Source organism: Gossypium arboreum, chromosome 11, assembly GCF_025698485.1.
Source record: "Gossypium arboreum isolate Shixiya-1 chromosome 11, ASM2569848v2, whole genome shotgun sequence".
Taxonomy (NCBI): domain Eukaryota; kingdom Viridiplantae; phylum Streptophyta; class Magnoliopsida; order Malvales; family Malvaceae; genus Gossypium; species Gossypium arboreum.
The window spans coordinates 75,941,523-75,963,299 of NC_069080.1; the positions used below are offsets into that span (position 1 = coordinate 75,941,523).

At 37.3% G+C, this 21,777-nt stretch overlaps 1 protein-coding gene across 1 annotated transcript; it reads right to left on the reverse strand.

Moving 5' to 3' along the window:
* Window positions 1-6,863: 6,863 nt before the first annotated feature.
* LOC108484992 (uncharacterized) lies at window positions 6,864-16,521 on the reverse strand. The gene is made up of 6 exons (XM_017788863.1): window positions 16,156-16,521; window positions 15,413-15,559; window positions 12,982-13,218; window positions 8,939-9,012; window positions 8,807-8,845; window positions 6,864-6,999 (listed from the first exon to the last, which is right to left on the reverse strand). The coding sequence occupies exons 1-6, from the start codon at window positions 16,519-16,521 to the stop codon at window positions 6,864-6,866; spliced, it is 999 nt and encodes a 332-aa protein (XP_017644352.1).
* Window positions 16,522-21,777: the final 5,256 nt, after the last annotated feature.

Consider the following 21,777-nt stretch of genomic DNA (forward strand, 5'->3'; position numbering starts at 1 on the left):
ATCTCGAATTAAAAGTTAAAAATTTAAGAGGCCTTATTACATAACCAAATACCCAAATTAAATTAAAAAATAAAATTTAATAAAAAGTCCATGCAGTTGTATGGCGACATTTGAGTCCCTCGCAGCACCGACCCGCCTAAGACTCGGGATTACCTATGCAGTTAAACAGTAGGGTGAGTTTACGAAAACTCAGTGTGTAATCCCTTAACAACAATCAGTCATACAGTAGGCATTTACAGTCTGGGCCTAAGCCCGTGTCAGTATCAGTTTAATTTCAGTTAGGGCTTTAGCCCATTACAATATCAACATTAGTGTAGGCTTTAGCCCAATTCAATAGCAGTCACAGTACAAGTATGAAATCAGAAATCCTATCCCACTAGCCTCTACACACCACTCCGTCCAGCCCTACACACCATGTGGGGATAAACTCAACCCACCCATCCCTACACACTGAAAATAGCACTGGTGGCAGCACTATACAGAAATTGCAACAGAGCTGCCAGTACAGTACACTTCCTCCAATCATAATAACCCATCCCCATGCAACATATCATAATATCATGCATGTATGCAACATGTATAAAATGGCATGCTCAATACAGTCATACATCACATAAGGGCATAATAGTCATTTTACCTCATAGGGGCATAACAGACATTTATAAATTTTAGGGTCAAGGTATACTTACCGACCCAACAGTAGGTCTACAGTCATATCGGGCGACCCGTGCAACCTTATCAAACAAACAGTGAAAATAGGCCTAAGGCCCATAATGCTGCCCATGTGGGCCACACGCCCGTGGGGCCCATTAAGCCCAAAAATGGCCTTGGCCATGTGAGTTTCACAGCCTGGCCCAAAAATCCCCACACGTCCGTGTGGTTTACCCATGTAGGACCCATGAGCTCGTAGGGCCCACACGGCCCATTTCGGCCTAACATGGCCCAAAGCGGCCTAAACCCATGAAATCGCTCATGGTGGCCTCTACGATCAATCGCCCATGTTTATGCATTCAGATTACCACACGAGCAAGTGCACGCTCGTGTAGGGCCTATTCCGGCTTTTGCCAAGTTACGGTTATAGCAGTGTGATTACACACCTTGTTGCAAAACGGCACAGAAACCCACGAGCACTAACCCTACACTCAATCAAGACACTCTGTCAGTCCTTAATCAACAAGTTTAAACACCCTCTTTGTAGTACTTATCTCAAAATCATATTGATACTTGCCTTGATTGAACAAGTGTGGTTTTAGCCCGCTTAAACCGCTGACGAAGGTTGATAACAAACTCCTTGATGTTTATCTGCATAATAAGCAGATCTATTACTCATGTTTGCTTATACATATGGGTTGAATCAACATATACCAACCTATAGAAAACGCAAACCCCAAAAAATAAGGGAAAGAAGTATTTGGCCACTACTAAAGAATCCAAGCCAAAATACCTCAATTCAATACGATACAACCAATAGCGTAACCTTTGATTGAGAGATGAGAGAAAGGTTCCGATTTTTTCTGTAGCACTAGAGAACTCATTCACTCCACAAGAAGTACTAAAACCCGAAAGAACACCATAACCAAGAGAAAAAGATGAGAATTGGCATTCAAAAAAAGAGGAGGAAAGCTGGAAAAGTAGAGATAAAACAGGGACTTACCGATCAATATTCAGCCACCACACTAGTGAAAAGGGAAGGGATTGAAATGACAGAGAAGGAGAACAATTGATCTATAAGAGCAAAGGAAGAAGAGGAGAAGAGAATCGACTAGAAAAGCTGAAAGCGTTGAGAGAAGGAAGGGATGTGTTCTGCTAACAACCAGGCAAGAAGAAAAAGAAAAAGTGATTGCTGAGAGGTAGGGGAGAAAAGCACAAATGGTTAGTAGGGCACTGAACTTGAGAAGCAAAACCGAAATTGGACAACTGTAAAAACCCTTAACATAATTCGGCTACCAAAAAAAAGAGTTACACGAACCCGAAACCACAAGTTAGAAGCTAGAAAAGAGAAGAGCAAAGAAAACTTACCCACAGACAAAATCCTTGAGTGGTCAGAGTACCTATTCAGCTACAACTCCTCCACTAACAAATCCCACAAAATCCTTTTAAAAACACTCTACCATTATCTCCTCAACCACCCATTCAAACACTATTTAAACACAATTTTGGCCAACCTAGGACACTTCCACAGCACTTGTAGCAAAATAAAATGCTCCTTCTACATTGCCGAGCCTCGAACCTCAACCCCAAGGCACACTCCACACGCCCCTTACCACTAGGCTAGCAGGCCCTTTTTTTGTCATGTTTTACTCATATTTATTTAAAAGCCTACTAACTAAAGGCAAATGTTTATTTCTTAAAAACAAAATTTTTTGCAAATTCCCAGGCATGAACCCAAGACTTCCCAAGTACTTCCCAATACATTTAACCACTGAAGTAAGCATATATTTATGCAACACAACATACATAAACAAATATCTAAGTTTTGGGGCATTACAACTGTACCCCCTAAAAGAAAATTTTGGCCTCGAAATTTACCTGATCAAAATAGATGAGGGTATTGTTGTCATATTGCCTCCTTGGATTCCCACGTAGCCTCCTCAGAACTGTGATTACGCCAAAGTACCATAACCAGTGGAACAAAAGTTTTCCTCAGGACCTTAACATCACAGTCTAGGATCTGAATCGACTCCTCCTTAAAGGTTAGATCTGGTCTAACCTCAAATAACATGCATGGGATCAGAGCGGTAGCGTCTCAACATAGAGACGTGGAACACATCATGAATCTGGTCTAACTCTAGAGGTAACTCAAGCTGATAGGCAACCGGTCTCACACGTTTCAATATGCAGTAAGGCCCAACGAACCTAGGCCTTAGCTTGCCCTTCTGTCCAAACCTCAATACCTTCTTCCATGGTGAGACCTTGAGAAATACTAAGTCCCCTACAAAGTACTCAATCTCCTTACGTTTCAGACCGCATACGACTTCTGTCTATCTGATGCTGCCTTCAGTCTATCCTGAATTAGTCTAAATTTATCCTCGGTATCAGAATCCAACTAAGGGCCCAGAACACGCCGCTCGCCCAACTCAGTCTAACACGAAAGAGTAAGACACCTACGACCATATAATGCCTCGTAAGGTGCCATCTGTATGCTAGACTGATAGCTATTGTTATACGCAAACTCTGGTAACGGCAAATAATCCTCCCAACTGTCTGGGGACTCTATCACACAACTCCTTAACATGTCCTCCAGTACCTGAATCACCCTCTCTGACTGACCATCTGTCTGTGGATGGAACGCAGTAGTAAAGTCCAACCTTGTACCCAATGCTTCATGCAACTTCTTCCAAAACTGAGATGTAAAGCAAGGATCTTTATCAAATATTATAGAAACTGGTATCCCATACAGTCGCACTATCTCAGACACATACAGTTTAGCCAACTTCTGCAATGAGTAATCAGTACGAACATGTATGGAATGGGCAGATTTGGTCAATCGATCCACGATGACCCATACTAAATCCTTCTTAGTAGGCGTTATGGGTAGCCCACTTACGAAATCCATAGTTACTCTCTCCCACTTTCAAAGTGGAATCTTAACTGGCTGAAGCAATCTTGAAGGTAATTGATGTTCAGCCTTAACCCGTTGGCAAGTCAAGCATTTACTCACAAAGTCGGTAACTTTATGCTTAAGACCTGACCACCAATATAACTCTCGAAGGTCTTGGTACGTCTTATTCCCACCGGGAGGCATAGCATAAGGACTGTTATGCGCTTCTCACAGTATAGACTGCCTCAAATCAGTATCCCTCAATACACAGACTCTCCTACGAGAACACAATACCCCTTCACTATTCAATCCAAAATATGAAGTTTCCCCATTCTCAATTTGTCGGAATCGAGGACCCAGTGACTCATCCTTCAACTGTTTACCCTTAACCTGTTCAATCCACATCGGTTTAACCTAAAGTTCGGCCAATAGACTACCATCATCAAATAAACTGAGACAAGCAAACATTGCCCTCAGATCTGTTATAGCCCTACGGCTTAGTGCGTTAGCTACCACATTGGCCTTACTAGGATGATATTCAATCGAGCAGTCATAATCCTTAAGCAGCTCAATCCATCTACGCTGCCTAAGATTTAGCTCCTTCTAAGTGAGGAGATACTTGAGGCTTTTGTGATCCACGTAGATGATACACATCTCACTATACAGGTAATGCCTCCAAATTTTCAGTGCGAATACCACTACAGCCAACTCCAAGTTATGCGGTGGATAATTCGCCTCATAAGTCTTAAGCTGGTTGTATCAACACATAACCCAAACCAACGTGTGATACATCCCTGTAGACTTTAAATTCTTTCCCAAACTCTGGTTGTATCAAGACAGGGGCCTCAGTCAGAACTTTCTTAAGTTTCTCAAAACTTTCTTGCTGAGCATCAGTATAGTTAAATGGCACACCCTTACGCAACAACTTAGTCAGAGGTGCAACAATCAATGAAAACCCCTCAACAAACCATCTATAATACCCTGCCAGACTCAAAAAACTTCAAATCTCAGATACCGTCTTCGGTAGCTTCCAATCCAGAACAACTTCAATTTTTTGAGGGTCAACCCTAATCCCTTCAGCAGATACCACATGGTCTAAAAATGTTACTTCTCGTAACCAAAACTCGCACTTACTAACCAAAACTCGCACTTACTGAACTTGGCGTTTAGCTATTTGTCCCTCAGAATCTGTAAAACAATTTGGAGATGTGCATCGTGTTCATCTTCAGTTTTCAAATACACCAAAATATCATCTATAAACACCACTACGAACCGATCTAGATAGGGCTGGAATACTCGGATCATCAAATCCATAAAAGCTGCTGATGCATTTGTCAGTCCAAATGGCATCATTAGGAACTCATAATGACCATAATGAGTTCTAAATGCTTTCTTATAAACTTTAGCCTCTTTGACTCTCAGTTGATGGTACCTAGATCGAAGATCTATGTTAGAGAAAACCGAAGCACCATGGAACTGGTCGAATAGATAGTCAATCCTCGGTAGAGGGTACTTATTCTTAACAGTCCGTTTATTCAATTTTCAATAATCGATGTGCATACGCATGGATCCATCCTTCTTTTTCACAAATAAGATCGGTGCTCCCCAAGGAGACATACTAGGGCAGATGAACCCTCGATCCATTAATTCTTGAATCTGAGCCTTAAGCTCCGCTAGCTCCTTCAGTGCCATTCTATAAAGGGCGATGGACACCGGAGTTGTACCCGACAGGAGCTCAATCCCAAACTCAACTTCTCGATTTGGAGGTAACCTGGGTAGCTCATCTGGAAAGTCCTTAACTGTTCTGATAACTTTAACAGAAGAAACCTCAGAATAAGGAATACCAATGTAGGCTAGATATGCCTCACAACCCTTACGAACCAACTTCCCGACCCTTAGTGTAGAAATCACATTCAATAGATAATTCTGACGCCCCCCAATTACCACTACCTCATCACCCTCCGTAGTTTTCAGTACTATCCATTTGGTAGCACAATCCAAGTTCACTCGATGTTTAACTAACCAGTCCATTCCCAATATTAAATCCAATTCTCTGAAAGAGAGTTCCATTAAATCTGCCAAAAAGATAGTTCCTTGAACTTCCAAAGGCACATCTCTGAACAATTTATTTACCCTCACAGACTGCCCTAACGGACTCAACACAGTAACCTCACTCGTGGTACTTTCAACCATTATACCCAAAGTCTTAGATACAATACATGCTATATAGGAATGCGTAGACCCAACATCAATCAGTGTAGTATAAGGTACATTATGAACAAAGAACGGACTCGTAATAACATTTGAGGCATCTCCATCCTCCCGACGACATGCAGCATAAACCAAAGCTAGCTGCCTTACCTCAGTACGACCGATACTTCTGCCCAGTGCCCTCCAACCACGACCCATACCATTACCACCTCTAGCCTGGTTACGGCCTCTCGATGTCTGGTGAACACCCCTCAGCTGCTGTACATTACCCAAATTAGTAGCTTGCATCTGCTTAGGCCTCCGTGGTCAATCTTTGATACGATGCTCCAAAGATCCGCACCTAAAGCATGCCCCGATCCTTTTCCAGCACTAGCCTTGATGGAGTCTCCCACATTCAGTACAGGGCTGCGGTCCAGTAGCAGCAATAGGGGCCCCATCTCTGATCGGCCCATCAACTCTGGCCTTTTTCTTAGGCCTCATAATTGAACTTGAGGGCTCCCAAATCCTCTTGTTCCTACCTCTTTCCTTCTCACGGTTTTAGCCCTCAACGCACTTCACATCCTTGGCGATCTTCGCTTTTTCCACTAATATAGCAAAATCTCGCTCCCTATGTGGAGCTATAAAAACCCTTAAATTCAGCCACTATCTCACGCACATAACGGCTAAGTCGCAAAAACTTAGCCTTATATTCAGGCACAGATTTATCCCCCTGAATCAAATTCAGAAACTCTCTTCTTCGAGCATCCATATAACTAGTGCCCACATATTTTCCCTAGAAAGCAGTCTTGAAAAACTCCCAGATCAACCGGTCGGGCTGAGTACCTTCTTTAATTGTAAGCCACCACTGATAGGCTTCATCTCGTAGTAGTGACACCACAGCTTTTAGTTTCTGCTCTGGGGTGCAGTCGAGGTCATCCATTATCCTCTCCGTGGCCTCAATCTAATATTCAGCCACATTAGGGGCAACTCCAACGATACCCCTAAAAATCTCAGCCCTATTGGACTGGAGTCATTCCGTAATTAACCCACAGCCCAAAGTACCAATATTGGGCCTAGCGACCCTCTCCAGAATTCTTAACATGGCTTGGGACAGAGCGTCGTCCCCAGCTGCTCAATTGTGAGACCCTGTCTCAATCTCAGGTGAAGGCGGTGCCTCTCTAGCTTCAACGTTAGGCATGTGTCCCGATGACAAAGACCCAGCCCGAGCACTTCCACTTCCACTGCCGCGGCCTCTTCCACTAGTACCTCTGGTGCTCATTATTGATTTATACTTTTATCTGTATTAACAATTTTATGCATCAGTTTATAGTTCCAGTGTTTATTACAGGATATTTTATGAAAAGTAGTTTCAGTATTTCAATGTTCGTTTTCGTAGTTCGCAGTTCGCTGCTTACTACAGTTTTAGTTTACCCTAGACAAAGTATTTCAGTACAGTCTACTACTTATAGTAATTTCAGTTTAAATAGACAGTAGTTTCAGAGGACTTACAGAATCAGCATTGGAGGCTCGGTAGACCATACATTCAGTAAAATCATTTCAAAATACCCTTCAGTCATGTGAAGCAGTTCCTTTGAAAATTTCAAGTTCTTAGAGAAAACCCAAATCCACAGCTAAGTTTTGCAACTTGACTCTAATACCACAAAATGTAACACCCCAAACCTGGCCTAGACGTTATGGCCGAATCTGGCGATGTCACATGAAAGTGTTTTTTGTAGAGTAAATTTCAATGAAAAAAACACCATTTTGTATTAAAACTCTTTGTAATCTTAGCTAATATTTAGGTCATCTTGTTTAGTGTTAAAACCCAAGTTGTTTAGCAAAATGTTTAACCAAATTAACTCCAAGTTACCTTTTTAAAACGTTGTTTGTTACGGAAGCTTTTTGAAATATGTTGTGTACTTGTGGGGTTTTGAAAAGCATTTCACTTTTTGAAAACCCGTGTCCTACTACTAACAGATATGAATGAAAATAAACAAATCTCAAATTAAAAATCAAAAATTTAAGAGGCCTTATTACATAACCAAATGCCCAAATTAAATTATAAAATAAAATTTAATAAAAAGTCTATGCAGTTTGTGGCCACTTTTGAGCCCCTCGCAGCACCGACCCGCCTAAGACTAGGGATTACCTGCGCAGTTAAACAGTAGGGTGAGTTAACGAAAACTCAGTGTGTAATCCCTTAACAAAAGTCAGTCATACAGTAAGTATTTACAATCTGGGCCTAAGCTCATTTCAGTATCAATTTAATTTCAGTTAGGGCTTTAGCCCATTACAGTATCAGAATCAATTTGGACTTTAGCCCAATTTAGTAGTGGTCACAGTACAGGTATGAAATCAGAAATCCTACCCCACCAACCTCTACACCACTCCGTCTAGCCTACGCATCATGTGGGGATAAAATCAACCCACCTATCCCTACACACCAAAAATAGCACTGGTGGCAGCACTAAACAGAAATTGCAGCAGAGTTGTCAGTACAGTGCGCTTCCTCCAATCATAATAACTGATCCCCATACAACATATCATAATATCATGCATGTATGCAACATGTATAAAATGGCATGCTCAATACAGTCATACATCTCATAAGGGAATAATAGTCATTTTACCTCATTGTGGCATAGCAAACATTTATAAATTTTGGGGTCAAGGTATACTTACCGACCCAACAGTCCATCCACAGTCGTCTCGGGCGGACCATGCAACCTTATCAGACAAATAGTGAAAACAGGCCCAAGGCCCATAATGCGGCCCACGTGGGCTATACGCCCGTGGGGCCCACTAAGCCCAAAAATGGCCTTAGTCGTGTGAGTTTCACAGCCTGGCCCAATAATCTCCACACGTCCTTGTGGTTTACCCGTATGGGCCCCACAAGCCCGTAGGGCCTGCCCAAAGCTGCCTAAACCCATAAAATCGCTCATAGTGGCCTCTACGATCAATCGCAAACGTTTATGCATTCAGATTACCACACGAGCGAGCGCACACTCGTGTAGGGTCAGCTATCACCTATTGCGGCTTTTGCCGAGTTACGATTATAATAGTGTGATTGCACACCTTGTTGCGAAACGGCGTAGAAACCCATGAGCACCAACCCTACATTCAATAAAGACACGCTGTCAGTCCAAAAATCAACAAGGTTAAACACTCTCTTTCTAGTACTCATCTCAAAATCATATTGATATTTGCCTTGATTGAACGAGTGTGGTTTTAGCCCTCTTAAACCGCTGACGAAGGTTGATAATAAACTCATTGATGGTTATCTGCATAATAAGCGGATCTATTACTCATGTTTGCTTATACATATGGGTTGAATCAACGCATGCCAACCTATAGAAAATGTAAACCCAAAAAAAAAAGGGAAAAAAGTATTTGACCACTACCAAAGAATCCAAGCCAAAATACCTCGATTCAATACAATATGAACGAATAGTGTTACCTTCGATCGAGAGACGAGAGAAAGGTTCCGATCTTTTCTGTAGCACTAGAGAACTTCTTCACTCCACAAGAAGTACTAAAACCCGAAAGAACATCATAACCAAGAGAAAAAGATGAGAATCGACATTCAAAAAAGAGGAGGAAAGCTAGATAAGTAGAGACAAAACAAGGACTTACTAATCAATATTCGGCCACCACACCAGAGAAAAGGGAAGGGATTGAAAGAGACAGAGAAGGAGAACAATTGATCTATAAGAGCAAAGGAAAAAGAGGAGAAGAGAATTGACTAGCAAAGCCGAAAGAGTTGAGAGAGGGAAGGGATGTGTTCGGCTAACAACCAGGCAAGAAGAAAAAGAAAAAGTGATTGCTAAGAGGTGGGGGAGAAAAGCACAAATGGTCAGTAGGGCACTGAACTTCAGAAGCAAAACCTAAATTGAACAAAATGAAAAGTACCAGTAAAAACATTTAGCAGAATTTGGCTACCCAGAAAAAGAGTGACAAGAACCCGAAACCACTTATGAGAAGCCGAAAAAGAGAAGAGCAAAGAAAACTTACCCACAACCGAAATCCCTGAATGGTCAGAGTACCTATTCTGCTACAACTCCTCCACTTTCAAATCCCAAAAAAAATTCCTAAAAACACTCTGCCATTATCTCCTCAACCACCCATTCAAACACATCAATTTCGGTCAACCTAGGACATTCCACAACACTTGTAGCAAAGTAAAATGCTCCTTCTGCATTGCCGAGTCTCAAACCTCAGACCCCAAGGTACACTCTACGCGCCCCTTACCACTAGGCTAGCAGGCCCTTTTTTTTGTCATGTTTTACTCACGTTAATTTAAAAGGCTACTAACTAAAGGCAAAGGTTTATTTCTTAAAAACAAAAATTTTTGCAAATGCCCAGGCTTGAACCCAAGACTTCTTAGGTACTTCCCAAGACACTTAAACACTGAAGCAAGCATATATTTATGCAACACAACTTACGTAAACAAATATCTAAGTTTTGGGGCATTACAATAAAGATAACTCCTTCCTTCACACTTGTAGTGTTGTCAATGTTGGCAAATTCAATTGAGCGTAGAATTTTCTAACAATATCGTTACCAGGAGGAGACTGGATATCATATATGAATTTCCACCCTCATTTCTCAATTATTTCCTGGATGAGTGCTAGTACATCATACTCACTACCTCGTTGAGTAACTCACTGATTTGGGTCACATGGTCATGTCACAGGTCGTGTGCCAGTCGGGCTCTAGACATGGGCGTGTAACTATCCAACATGCCCATGTGTGACTTCACACACCCATGTGCATGGGCCGTGTAACTTTCAAAATAATCTCACACAGCCGTGTCGTAGGCGGCGTCTCAGCTCATGTGAAAACTGCACATATACTAATTTACAACACGATCAGGGCACTCGCCCGTGTGTGATGCCCGTGTACTACACACGATCATGTGACAGATCGTGTCTCAGGCTTTGTATACCTAAATGTCCCTTAAAACTCAAGTTTACGAAAACATGCTTACTTGGACGCTAAGCAACTTATTTACCAACCATTTAACCAATTTAAAACACAATTAAACATGCTCAAAATATTCCAAAACAACCATCTTAGTGCCTAACCAGTGTACCCTCATTGGTAACACATTTTATAATTTGAAACATTCTTAACAAAACATCAATCATTCAAAGTTCTTATTCAAACAAAAACATGGCCTTAAACACAACCATATGAACAAATAACTACCAAAAGACCTTCTAATTATATACCATTACAAGGTTATGCATCATACCATAACTTTAAACCTCACCATTCATCAACTAAACATCAAGTTATTCATCTATTCATTAAACATACTTGTTCCAACAATACAAAATTCACTCTAAGATATCAACTAGACTCATTCATTACCATGTCAATTAACATTCAGAAACTCATATATTAATTTATATATGTGTATATATATACAGGCCAGACCCAAAAATAAGATACAAAAAATACCAACTTAGATGGATAGTGTGAGCTTGATGATTGATCCTTCCAAAAGTCAGCAATGATTATCTACAAAACAACCCAAAAGAAAAACCTTAAGCTTACATAGCTTAGTAAGGACACGTATAGCTTTTACGATAAATTTAATTAAACTCGATTCATATAATAAGTAAATACTTAAATTTTTAAGAGTATCTGTTGTAAAATACTGAAATGGTAAAAGTGAATTTAGGAGTGTCATAGTACAAATAGGGGCACGTATGTGCATTCAGGGGTATCAAAGTACAAATAGGAGCACTTAGGTGCATTCAAGGTACTGAAGTACAAACAAGGGCACTTATGTGCATTCAGGGGTATCGAAGTACAAACAAGGGCACTTATGTGCATTTAGGGGTACAAAATTACAAACAAGGGCACTTATGTGTATTCATATATATACGTAATACCATTCAAATATCATCAATATAGTGTTTTCTCAATTTCTTACACATCTATTTAACATTTGAAACTATCATTGTATTTCATATAAAAAACTTATAAACAAATAGCAACATAAATTACAAGTTAATTTTAATAAGAAGGAAGCCACTACGAACTTACTTGGGCTAAATTGCAGTAATTGTAGAAGTTTAGGGACTATTTCGCTACTTTTCCTTTTCTTAGTATATCAACAGAATTTTGATCTAAAATAGAATTTATTTCATTAATTAGCTTAGATTTCATATATTAATCAATTTTAAAATTTGTACCCTTTTATTTACATAAATTATACAATTGTCCCTATCTTTTACACTTTATGCGATTTATTCCCTTAACCCGAGAATCATCAAATTAGCCATTTTTTAAAATCAATGCATCCAGTCGAATATATATAGCTTCAAAATAGTCCATAAAAGATCACTATTTCACAAATATACCATGAGATTTTAACATTTCTAACAATTTAATCCTATAACTAAAAACTAGCAAAAATCACTTTACAAAACAGTCTAAAATCACAACCAATACTCTAAACTCGTCATTAACATCAAGAACAATCAATGTTCTTCAATGGAAACATTCAAAATTTTCAATAGTTTCAAAAACAATGGTACAGGTTAGCTGGACCTACTTGTAACAATCTCAAAAACATAAAATTCATTAAAAATGAAACTCAAAAACTCACTCACATAAAGAGATATGCTAGTTGAACCTTCAAGATTTTTCTTCCATGGTATATTTGGACAAAACAAGTACAAAGAATGAAGAAGAAGATACTATTTTCTTTAATTTGATTTTAACTTAATTTTTAACTAAATTTCAAAATTACTATTCTAACATATTTTAATTAAAATTACCTTCCATTACCGTCCACTAACCATTGATATGGTTTAATTTCCCTATTAAGCCCTCTTCATTTAAAAAAATTAATTTGCCCTAAAACATCAATAATTATTAACCTTTACACTTTTTACAATTTAGCCATTTTTCTATAATTAATCGTCTAATCGTTAAAATTTCTTACCCAACTTTTTAATTCAACCTTAATGACTTCGTAAATGTTATATAAATAAAATTTACGAATCGACATACCCGTATTTGTGGTCTTGAAACCACAGTTCCGTCACCATTGAAAAACGGGATATTACGATTTCCTTTAGTGCTTGTTTGCTTTTAATAATGTTCTCCGAAGCAAAATAAAATTGGTAGCAAATCTAGGGATCCCAGGTCGTAAGAGTTCCGCACCCTCGGTATATTTTTTCATATAATCAATTGTTCAAGTATGATTGTATATGAAAGAAGTTATATTTTTTTGCCTCATCTAAGACCTTTTTCACACTTTTTCTATCATCGATTTCTTTGAAAATAAGATCCAAGCAATGAGAAGAACATGCAGACATATACAAGTGCCTTATCTTTTGCATCAGTATATGACTGCCAGCTTTGATAGCTGCTTCATTGTCTGTCACAACCTGAACAACAAATTCTTCACCAATTTCATCGATCATTTTGCCCATTAAACCAAATAATACCCAGTAGTACGGGAGGTAACACTGTTAGCATCAATTGATTTTTTAAAAATAGTACCATTTGTACTATAAATCAAGAAATTGATTATATGTTGATTAGTTGTCCCTTTCCACCCATCACACATGGCCACCTCTCTTTCTTCCCATATAGGCCTAAAGCTATTTACCCATTCTTGTATCTCTTTATACTCATATTCCAAATACACTCATGTCACCTCATAAGTTTAAGGACCCCTAACCAATTTTCTAACTTCTGCTACAACTTGAAGTACAAGTTGGAGAAATGGTGACTCTACGATTCTTGCAGGTAAAGCTTTATGCAATATCAACTTGGACATTGCTTTCCCTAGCTTTGCTTTTGCATTTTTAATAACGCTTTAACTGAGTTTTGATTACTTTGAACTTTTTGATCTTTCAAGAATAGGATCCATGTTATCAAATCTAGCTCTTAGAGAGTCAAGATTAGTCCATTGATGCTCCCTCCCACTAAATAATCGTCTAATTCCTTGAGTTCTAGAATTACTACCTCCTCCTGTTGAGGGTCGACCCGATTAAGCAACGAACAAGTAAAAATAGTAGCAGAAATTGAACAATTGGACACACAAATTTAACGTGGAAAAACCCCTCTAAAGAGGATAAAAAACCACAGACAAAGATAATTTTACTATAATGGCAAAAGAAAGAAGAGCACAAAGATGGAGATAAAAACTAAACCCCGAAACTTGAAAAACAAAGAACCCTCAAAACATAATCACAAAAATTATCCAAAAGCGTTATGAGTTCTAATCTCTTATGAGTGTGTATCCTAAGGTTGTAAAAGAACCTATTTATAGGCTAAATTAATAGGTCAAATAATAATAAAATAATCTAAATGAATCAGAGTTTGATTGAAACAAATAAATAGAGTTTAACTAGAAGATTCTTTTCTCAAATTTGACTAAAATAAAAGTTATACTCAACAAATCTTCACCTTGACTCATATTTCCACAATGCCATCTTTACCAAAGCCTGCCACGGGCCTATCTTAAACTATGCAGAGAATTAACTGAGTCAAATTTGTGCTCAGAAACTGGAATACTTCTAGCCTTTGACTTGTACACTGCCAAATCAAAACTAACCTGGGTCTAATTTTCACTAAGACGGTGCCCTAACTTTTCAAAACAAGCATCCAAAAGAGAATTTCTCTTCAACGAAATGATCATACCTTTTTCCCTTCTATGACCAAGTTGTCTCTGCTCCAAACGAGTTGACTTTGACTCCGTAACGGATGAGGGACGCCCAAATTCACCAGTCACTAGAGAACCTTTCAAATATAAAGACTATCGGTTCTTTTACCTTTTAACAAAACGAGAGCCGCAAGAGACACATTAATGCCACTCGACTTGATGTTCATTCTACAACCTTGCGAGTCTAAAATACTCAAGGAAATGAGATTCTTTCGTAAATTAGGTACATACCTGATATCTAAGAGTGTCCTAATTGTCCCATCGTGCATCTTAATTTTAACAGTACCAATACCGATTGTCTTACTGGATGAATCATTTCCCATGCGCATAGCTCCACTTCAATCGAACTGTATGTGAAGAACCATTATTTATTGGGACACATGTGGAGAGAACATCCCAAATCTAGGATCAACTCAGAAGCAAGCTCGGAGCTTTCGCTCGTTGACACTAACAAGAAATCATCATCACTTTTGCGGGCCAAATTAGCACTAGCTATATCTTCCTCGTTACTCTCAGCAGCCCTTTTATTTTACAGTTTATAACAATCTGCTTTGACGTTACCTAACTTCTTACAATAGCGACACCTTTTGTCTCACTTCTTTGATGCTAGCAAAACAAAAGCTTGCCCATCTGCCTTGTTATCCAAACCAAACTTATTGCCGAGTTTGTCTTTACTCAACAAATGACCCTTCACATCCTCGAAGAGAGTTTGTCTCTGCCATAAATCAGGGTCTTCTTGAAAAACTTGTATGAATGGGGTAAAAACATAATAATAGCATAGCTTGACCTACATCGTCAATTTGAACCTCAATATTATTTAAATCATTTAAAAGGGTAATGAATTGAATGATGTGATCTTTAAGAAGCACACATTCGTTCATGCAAAACATAAATAGACATTGTTTTTACACTAAATGGTTAGCCAGAGACTTAGTCACATATAGAGTTTCTAACCTTTTCTACAAGGCGGATGATGTCTTCTCCATTAATACCTCCTCCAATACCCTATTCATGAGGCACAACTGGATTGTAGATAAGACCTTTTCAACAAGCTCTTCCGGTTCTGACTGATTTAAATTCTCTGGTTTTTTCCTAGTAACAACCTCTTTCAGGCCAATCTGAACTAAAGCTTTCATTATCTGAACTTGCACCACAGATTGAAATTTGTGACACCATCGAACTTCTCTGAATGGGCTGATCTACGAAAATTAAACTAGCTCCGATATCACTAGTTGGGATTAACCCAGTTAAGCAACGAACAAGTAAAAATAGTGAAAGAAATTGAGAAATTGAACACACAAATTTAACGTTGAAAAACCCCTCCAAAGAGGATAAAAAACCACGGGCAAAGATAATTTTACTATAATGGAAAAAGAACAGAGAAGACAAAGATGGAGATAAAAATTAAATCCTAAAACCCAAAAAATAAAGAACCCTCAAAACGTAAACACAAAAATTATCCAAAAGTGTTATGAGTTCTAATCTCTAATGGCTGTGTATTTTAAGGTTGTAAAAGAGCCTATTTATAGGCTGAATTCATAGGTCAAATAATAATAAAATAATCTAGACTAATTAGCATTTGATTGACACAAATAAATAGAGTTTAATTGGAAAACTAGTTCTCAAATTTGACAAAAATAGGAGTCATACTCAACGTGTCCAATTTCAAAAACTGAATCTTGGCCGTTCTTGCTCTTCGATGTTGCCTTTCTTCCTATTCAACTTGAGATCTCACACTCTTACGTCTTGTGATAGTTAACTCTTCATCATCATCACCACTATCACCATAGTTTCCATGGTTTCCTAAACTTATTCTTTCCTCTAATTCTTCTTTCCTCCTCTGCCTTACAGCTTTTTCTCTATGATATTCTTGAAGCTGTTGTCCAATGGATTTTCTAACTTTTACCGAGCCATGTGGATAAGGTGTTACATTCCCTTTTTTTACAGCCAAATACTCTTTCAATTGTGTTATTCCTCTTTTAATAATTCTTCCACAAAATCTACATTTGACATTATTACGATTACCTTCAACAAGTTCTCCCCACCTCCAACCATAATCATCACTAGGAGCTACTTCTTCTTTATTTCTTGAGCATGGCATTTTTTCTTATATGTGCATGAAAATTATTATGAACCATTACTTGAGTTCAAACCAACAAGTAAAAGATTCATAAAATGAAATAAAAATTGTAGAACTTAAAACTAATAATAAAAAATATTTTGCCAAAATGAAAAAAATGATAAAGCTTAAAACTAAAAATAAAACAAAAATAATAAGACTTAAAACTACAAAATGAAACAAAAATTATAAGACTTAAAACTCTAACACCAAAAACACTGCTAATAAGACTTAAAACTAAAAAAGGAAAAAATTATAAGACCTATTATTAATAATACAAAAGATTAACAAAAATATAAAACTTATAATTAACGTACTACAAAATATCTACAAAAATTCAGATAAAATTCAATATAAATATAACTAATTATTAATTAAATATGTAAAAATAAAAATTACATAGTAACTTTAAATTCAACTAGTAAGACAACTATATTATTTAAACTAAGTAATAAACAAAATAGTAATATTTTAAAAATAATAATTACATAACTTACTTGTATTTCTTGCTTCACAAATGAGTTGAGATGATGTCGATTCCTCACTATTAACTTTAGAACGCAACTCTTGAAATAGGAAACAAAAGAAATAGCTCTTGAAATGTTGAAGAGAATAGTTGAGAGAATTTGAAATTCAATACTCTTGCTCTTTCACCCGAAAATGTTATTCTCTAGTAGACTAGTAGTGTAAAAAACAATTTTGGACTCTTTACAATTTTTGCTTTAAAGCTTTCAGTTGAATTTTAGGGGGAAAAGAAATATACATATGAATACATTAGTTCCTATTCTTACACAAAGCATGTGATAGTGTCATTTCATTTCGTTTTACATGGCTTTAGACAACTTTATTTTGTAAAATTTCAAAAGAAATCTCAATACCTACATGCCTAATTCTAGCCAAAATAATTGTACAAGTAGGCACAACTCTTCAATATAATAATTAATATAAAAATTTGATATACTACCAAAAGTTCAAAACTAAAAATCTCGGTCAAACAAAAAAGGAGTTTTGTAGCTTACATGAAACATGATTTAGTCTATCTACTTTTAGCAAATTATATTTATACATTTTATGAGTTTTATTTAATTTTCAATAACAAGAAACCTAATCATTTAATTGCTTTATTGTATCTTATTAGGGGAACTTAGTTTTCAAGTCTCTCACAATGTCTACAAGTTTCATACTTGCTATTGTCATCCTGCTAATGATTCTTTCTGATTCTTACTTTAAATGTAACAGCTCGATTTTGGGTCTGGTCAGAACAATGATTTTGGAATCACTAACCCGAGGTCAGAAAATTTATTTTTAATATTATTTTATATGTTATAGCATGTTTATATGAGTGTATGAAAATTTTGGTCAAATACTTTTAGCGATTGCATGCTCAATTGCGAAAAAGGACTAAATCACATAAAGGACAAAAGTTTTATTTTATTAGCTAAATGTGTCAAATAGCTAGAGAACCAAAATAAGGGTCTTTAAAGGGCAAATAGGCCTTTATTTATCGCATCGTAGGCCATAGAGACAAGAAAATAAAAAAATGTCAAAATTAGGTGAAATTTGGTAACCAATTTTGACTAGAATAAAATAAAATAAGGAAAAACTATCATCTTTTTTCTCTTCTTCTCTTCTCCACCAAAATTTTTAGCAAGGAAGGGGTCTTGAAAGCTTGAAATTTTCAGCCATTAAGTTCTCTCATAAGTAATTGATTTTGATGACTTTTCTTGATAATTTTTGTACTTTTGGGACCCTTGTAGCATAAGCTAACTAATGAGGGGACTATTTTGCAAAATGGTTGAGGGTCTAGGGTTTTTCCATGAGAGTATTCATGTTCTTTGCTGAATTTTTATGGAAGAAAATGAATCTTGGTTGTTAAACAAACAACTTTTGTGAAATAGTTTTTATGGAAAACCTAACTAAGGACCATTTTGCATAAGTTATAAATTATGTGGTAAATGTGTGAAATAATGGAAATTGTGCACTGCTTCTAGTATAAAAAGAATTCGGCTAGGCTTGGTTAGTGAGAAAATTTGATAAAAATCGATTTACGAGCCTAGGGGTAAAATAGTAATTTTGTGAAAGTCTAGGGGCAAAATGGTCATTTTGCCAAAATATGATTTATGAAATACATTAATTAATATGATGATTAAATTAGTGAAATTTTATTATTTTAGATCAAGAAATACGAAATCCAGATCTAGACTAGGGAAAGGCCAAGCTAGTAGACTAAAGCCAATGTCATCCACTTTTTGTATACCGATGTAAGTTGTACGTAAGGCAACTTTATCATTTTTATGTGTTGAATGATTAATTTTGCATAATATGGTTGGAATTTCTAATGAATAATGCATGATGAAATTCAATGTAATAGAGTCTCGATTGAACCTAGGAATAGATTGGATATCCATGCTATGATATTTGGGTGACATGTGCGCTAGTGTAAGACCATGTCTGGGGCATGGCATCAGCCACGATATGAGAGCCATTGTAAGACCATGTTTGGAACATGGCCTCGGTGATGTTGTGAGAGCCAGTGTAAGACCATGTTTGGAACATGGCATCGACGATGTTGTGAGAACCAATGTAAGACCATGTCTCGGACATGGCATCAGCATTGATATGTGCACTAGTGTAAGACCATGTCTGGGACATGGCATCGACCACATTATGAGAGTCAATGTAAGACCATGTCTAGGACATGGCATTGGCATTGAGACGAGAGCTAGTGTAAGACCATGTTTGGGACATGGCATCAGTCTCAACATGTGAGCCAGTGTAAAACCATGTTTGGAACATGGTATCGACAATTCACCCTATTGTGTAAAGTTTGTTTGGTATCCTTTAGTATTCCAAATGGTTTCACGGGTTATTTTAAAAGCTTATGACAATTATATGGAATGATATAATTATGTTGTGAGTGGTACAGGTTCTTATTCGAAACTCATGAGATATTGTCTAATTAGGTTGCCTTGATGGTAAGAACGACATGAGTAAGTTCTACTTATGAGATGATCTTGGGACGATATTGAAATTTTTGGTTTATACTTACGATATAGATATAAGCATGTAGTGATATTTACCTATGTTCACTCAAGAATGTTGTGTTGATTTATAATATGCATGGTTTATGTCGTTACTTATTTATCTGCAACTTACTAAGCTTTATGCTTACTTGTAACACCCCATACCCGTAACCGACACCGGAATAGGGTACAAGGCATTACCAGACTTACAACGAATCATTCAGTCACATTTCACAACAAAAACTTGCATACAATTTAAAACTTTTGTACATTCATCCACATTGTCTCTTATAAAGTTCTATGGTACCTTAAAATATGCTTAAAAGGGATTCGGGACTAAACCGATAACTCGAGAAAACTTTACAAAACATAAAAAATTTTCCTCACTGCATGGGTCACACGCTCATGTGCCCAACTCGTGTCACTCACATGGTCAAGAGACATGCCCGTGTCTCAAGCCATGTGGATACAGGCATACATACTGACTTCCTCACACGACCAAACCACACACCCATGTGTCCAGCTCGTGTGCCTTGCATACGCCCGTGTTCAGGCCGTGTGCTCGGCCGTGCCAAAACTAGCTTGTAGTCTGTTTGTGACGTCAGCAATCAAATAAAGGGCACACGGCCAAGGTACACGCCCGTGTCCTCAGCCCGTGTGGCAAATAAAATTCTAAATTTAAGGTGCAGACTTCAGACGGCCAAGGCACACGCCCATGGTACAGGCCGTGTGTCACACAATGCCTAGGTACACGCCCGTGTATCTACCCGTGTGGACAACTCAAGGCTATTTTCCAAGCCAACATGTCACCCTCACTATGTACACACAAGAACATGTTCACTAGCCATTCACATGGCACATTTCAAAACATGAAATAGGCTATCAAACAACCTCATTCAAGTCTAAATCATACCATTCCTATCAGCAACTAAAATATGCTTCATGACCTACTAAATCCACAACTAAATCACTTACCACAATAAACCATCACCTAGGCATCATATATGTATCACATAACATAAGCCAAAATCACCATTTAAAACCAACCAAAATGACCACAAACACACTTCATTTACAAGCTAAAATATATCATTATGACACTAGCCTATACATGCCATATACCAATATATACCTAACTTAAAAAGTACTAAAATATTGATTGATAGTGTGATGACGCTTCCAGATGATCCCTGAATCCGAGTTAGCTTCGATGATCTATAAAATAGTGGAAAAATAAACACAATAAGCTTTAAAAACTTAGTAAGCCATATACAAATAAATCATCTCATGCATCAATATCATTATCATCATTTTAGCAAGTTATACATAAGCACATATAAATGCATAAACAAATTCACAAACCTACTTCATGATATACGCATTCAATTCTATAATTAAATCCATCCAATATTGTAACACCCCATACCTGAGACCGTTGCCGGAGTCGAACACGAGGTGCTAACGGACTTAACTCCTTACTTAAACAGCTCATACAATTCATTTTTAAAATTTCCAGACGAGCTGGCTAACTGCATCACAGTCACTCTAAAAATCATATCTCGAGTTCCAAAACTCGAAATCCAATTCCGTAAATTTTTCCTGAAACTATACTCATACATATATTTACTAATTTTTTTCTAGAATTTTTGGTCGGGCAAATTAGTACAGTTTATTAGTTAAAGTCTCCCCTGTTTCAGGGTTCGACTACTCTGACCTTCATGCATTACGACTTACATATCTCCCTTTACAGGGCTTTAATACTTATCCCATTTGTTTCTAATGAAACTAGACTCAAAAAGGAATCTTTACATATAAAGCATGACTTCTAATTATCTCTGGTTAATTTATGGTGAATTTCCAAAGTCATAACAGGGGATCCAGAAATCGCTCTGGCCCTTTTTCACGAAAACTTAAACATCTCATAAAATACGGCTCATATGGTCGTTTCGTTTCTTTCATATGAAAATAGACTCATCAATATTCGATTAAATAATTTATTCATTATTTAATCCCATTTCTACTATTTTTAGTGATTTTTCAAATTCACATCACTGCTGCTGTCAGCATCTATTTTAAGGTAAATTTTACCTATTTCATAGTTTTCCATGAATCAACTAGTAATTTGACATACATTATTTCCAAGTATAATCACGATTAGCCATGACATACGTAGCACCAATAGGACCATGATTGGCCATTCCAATGGCTAATCATT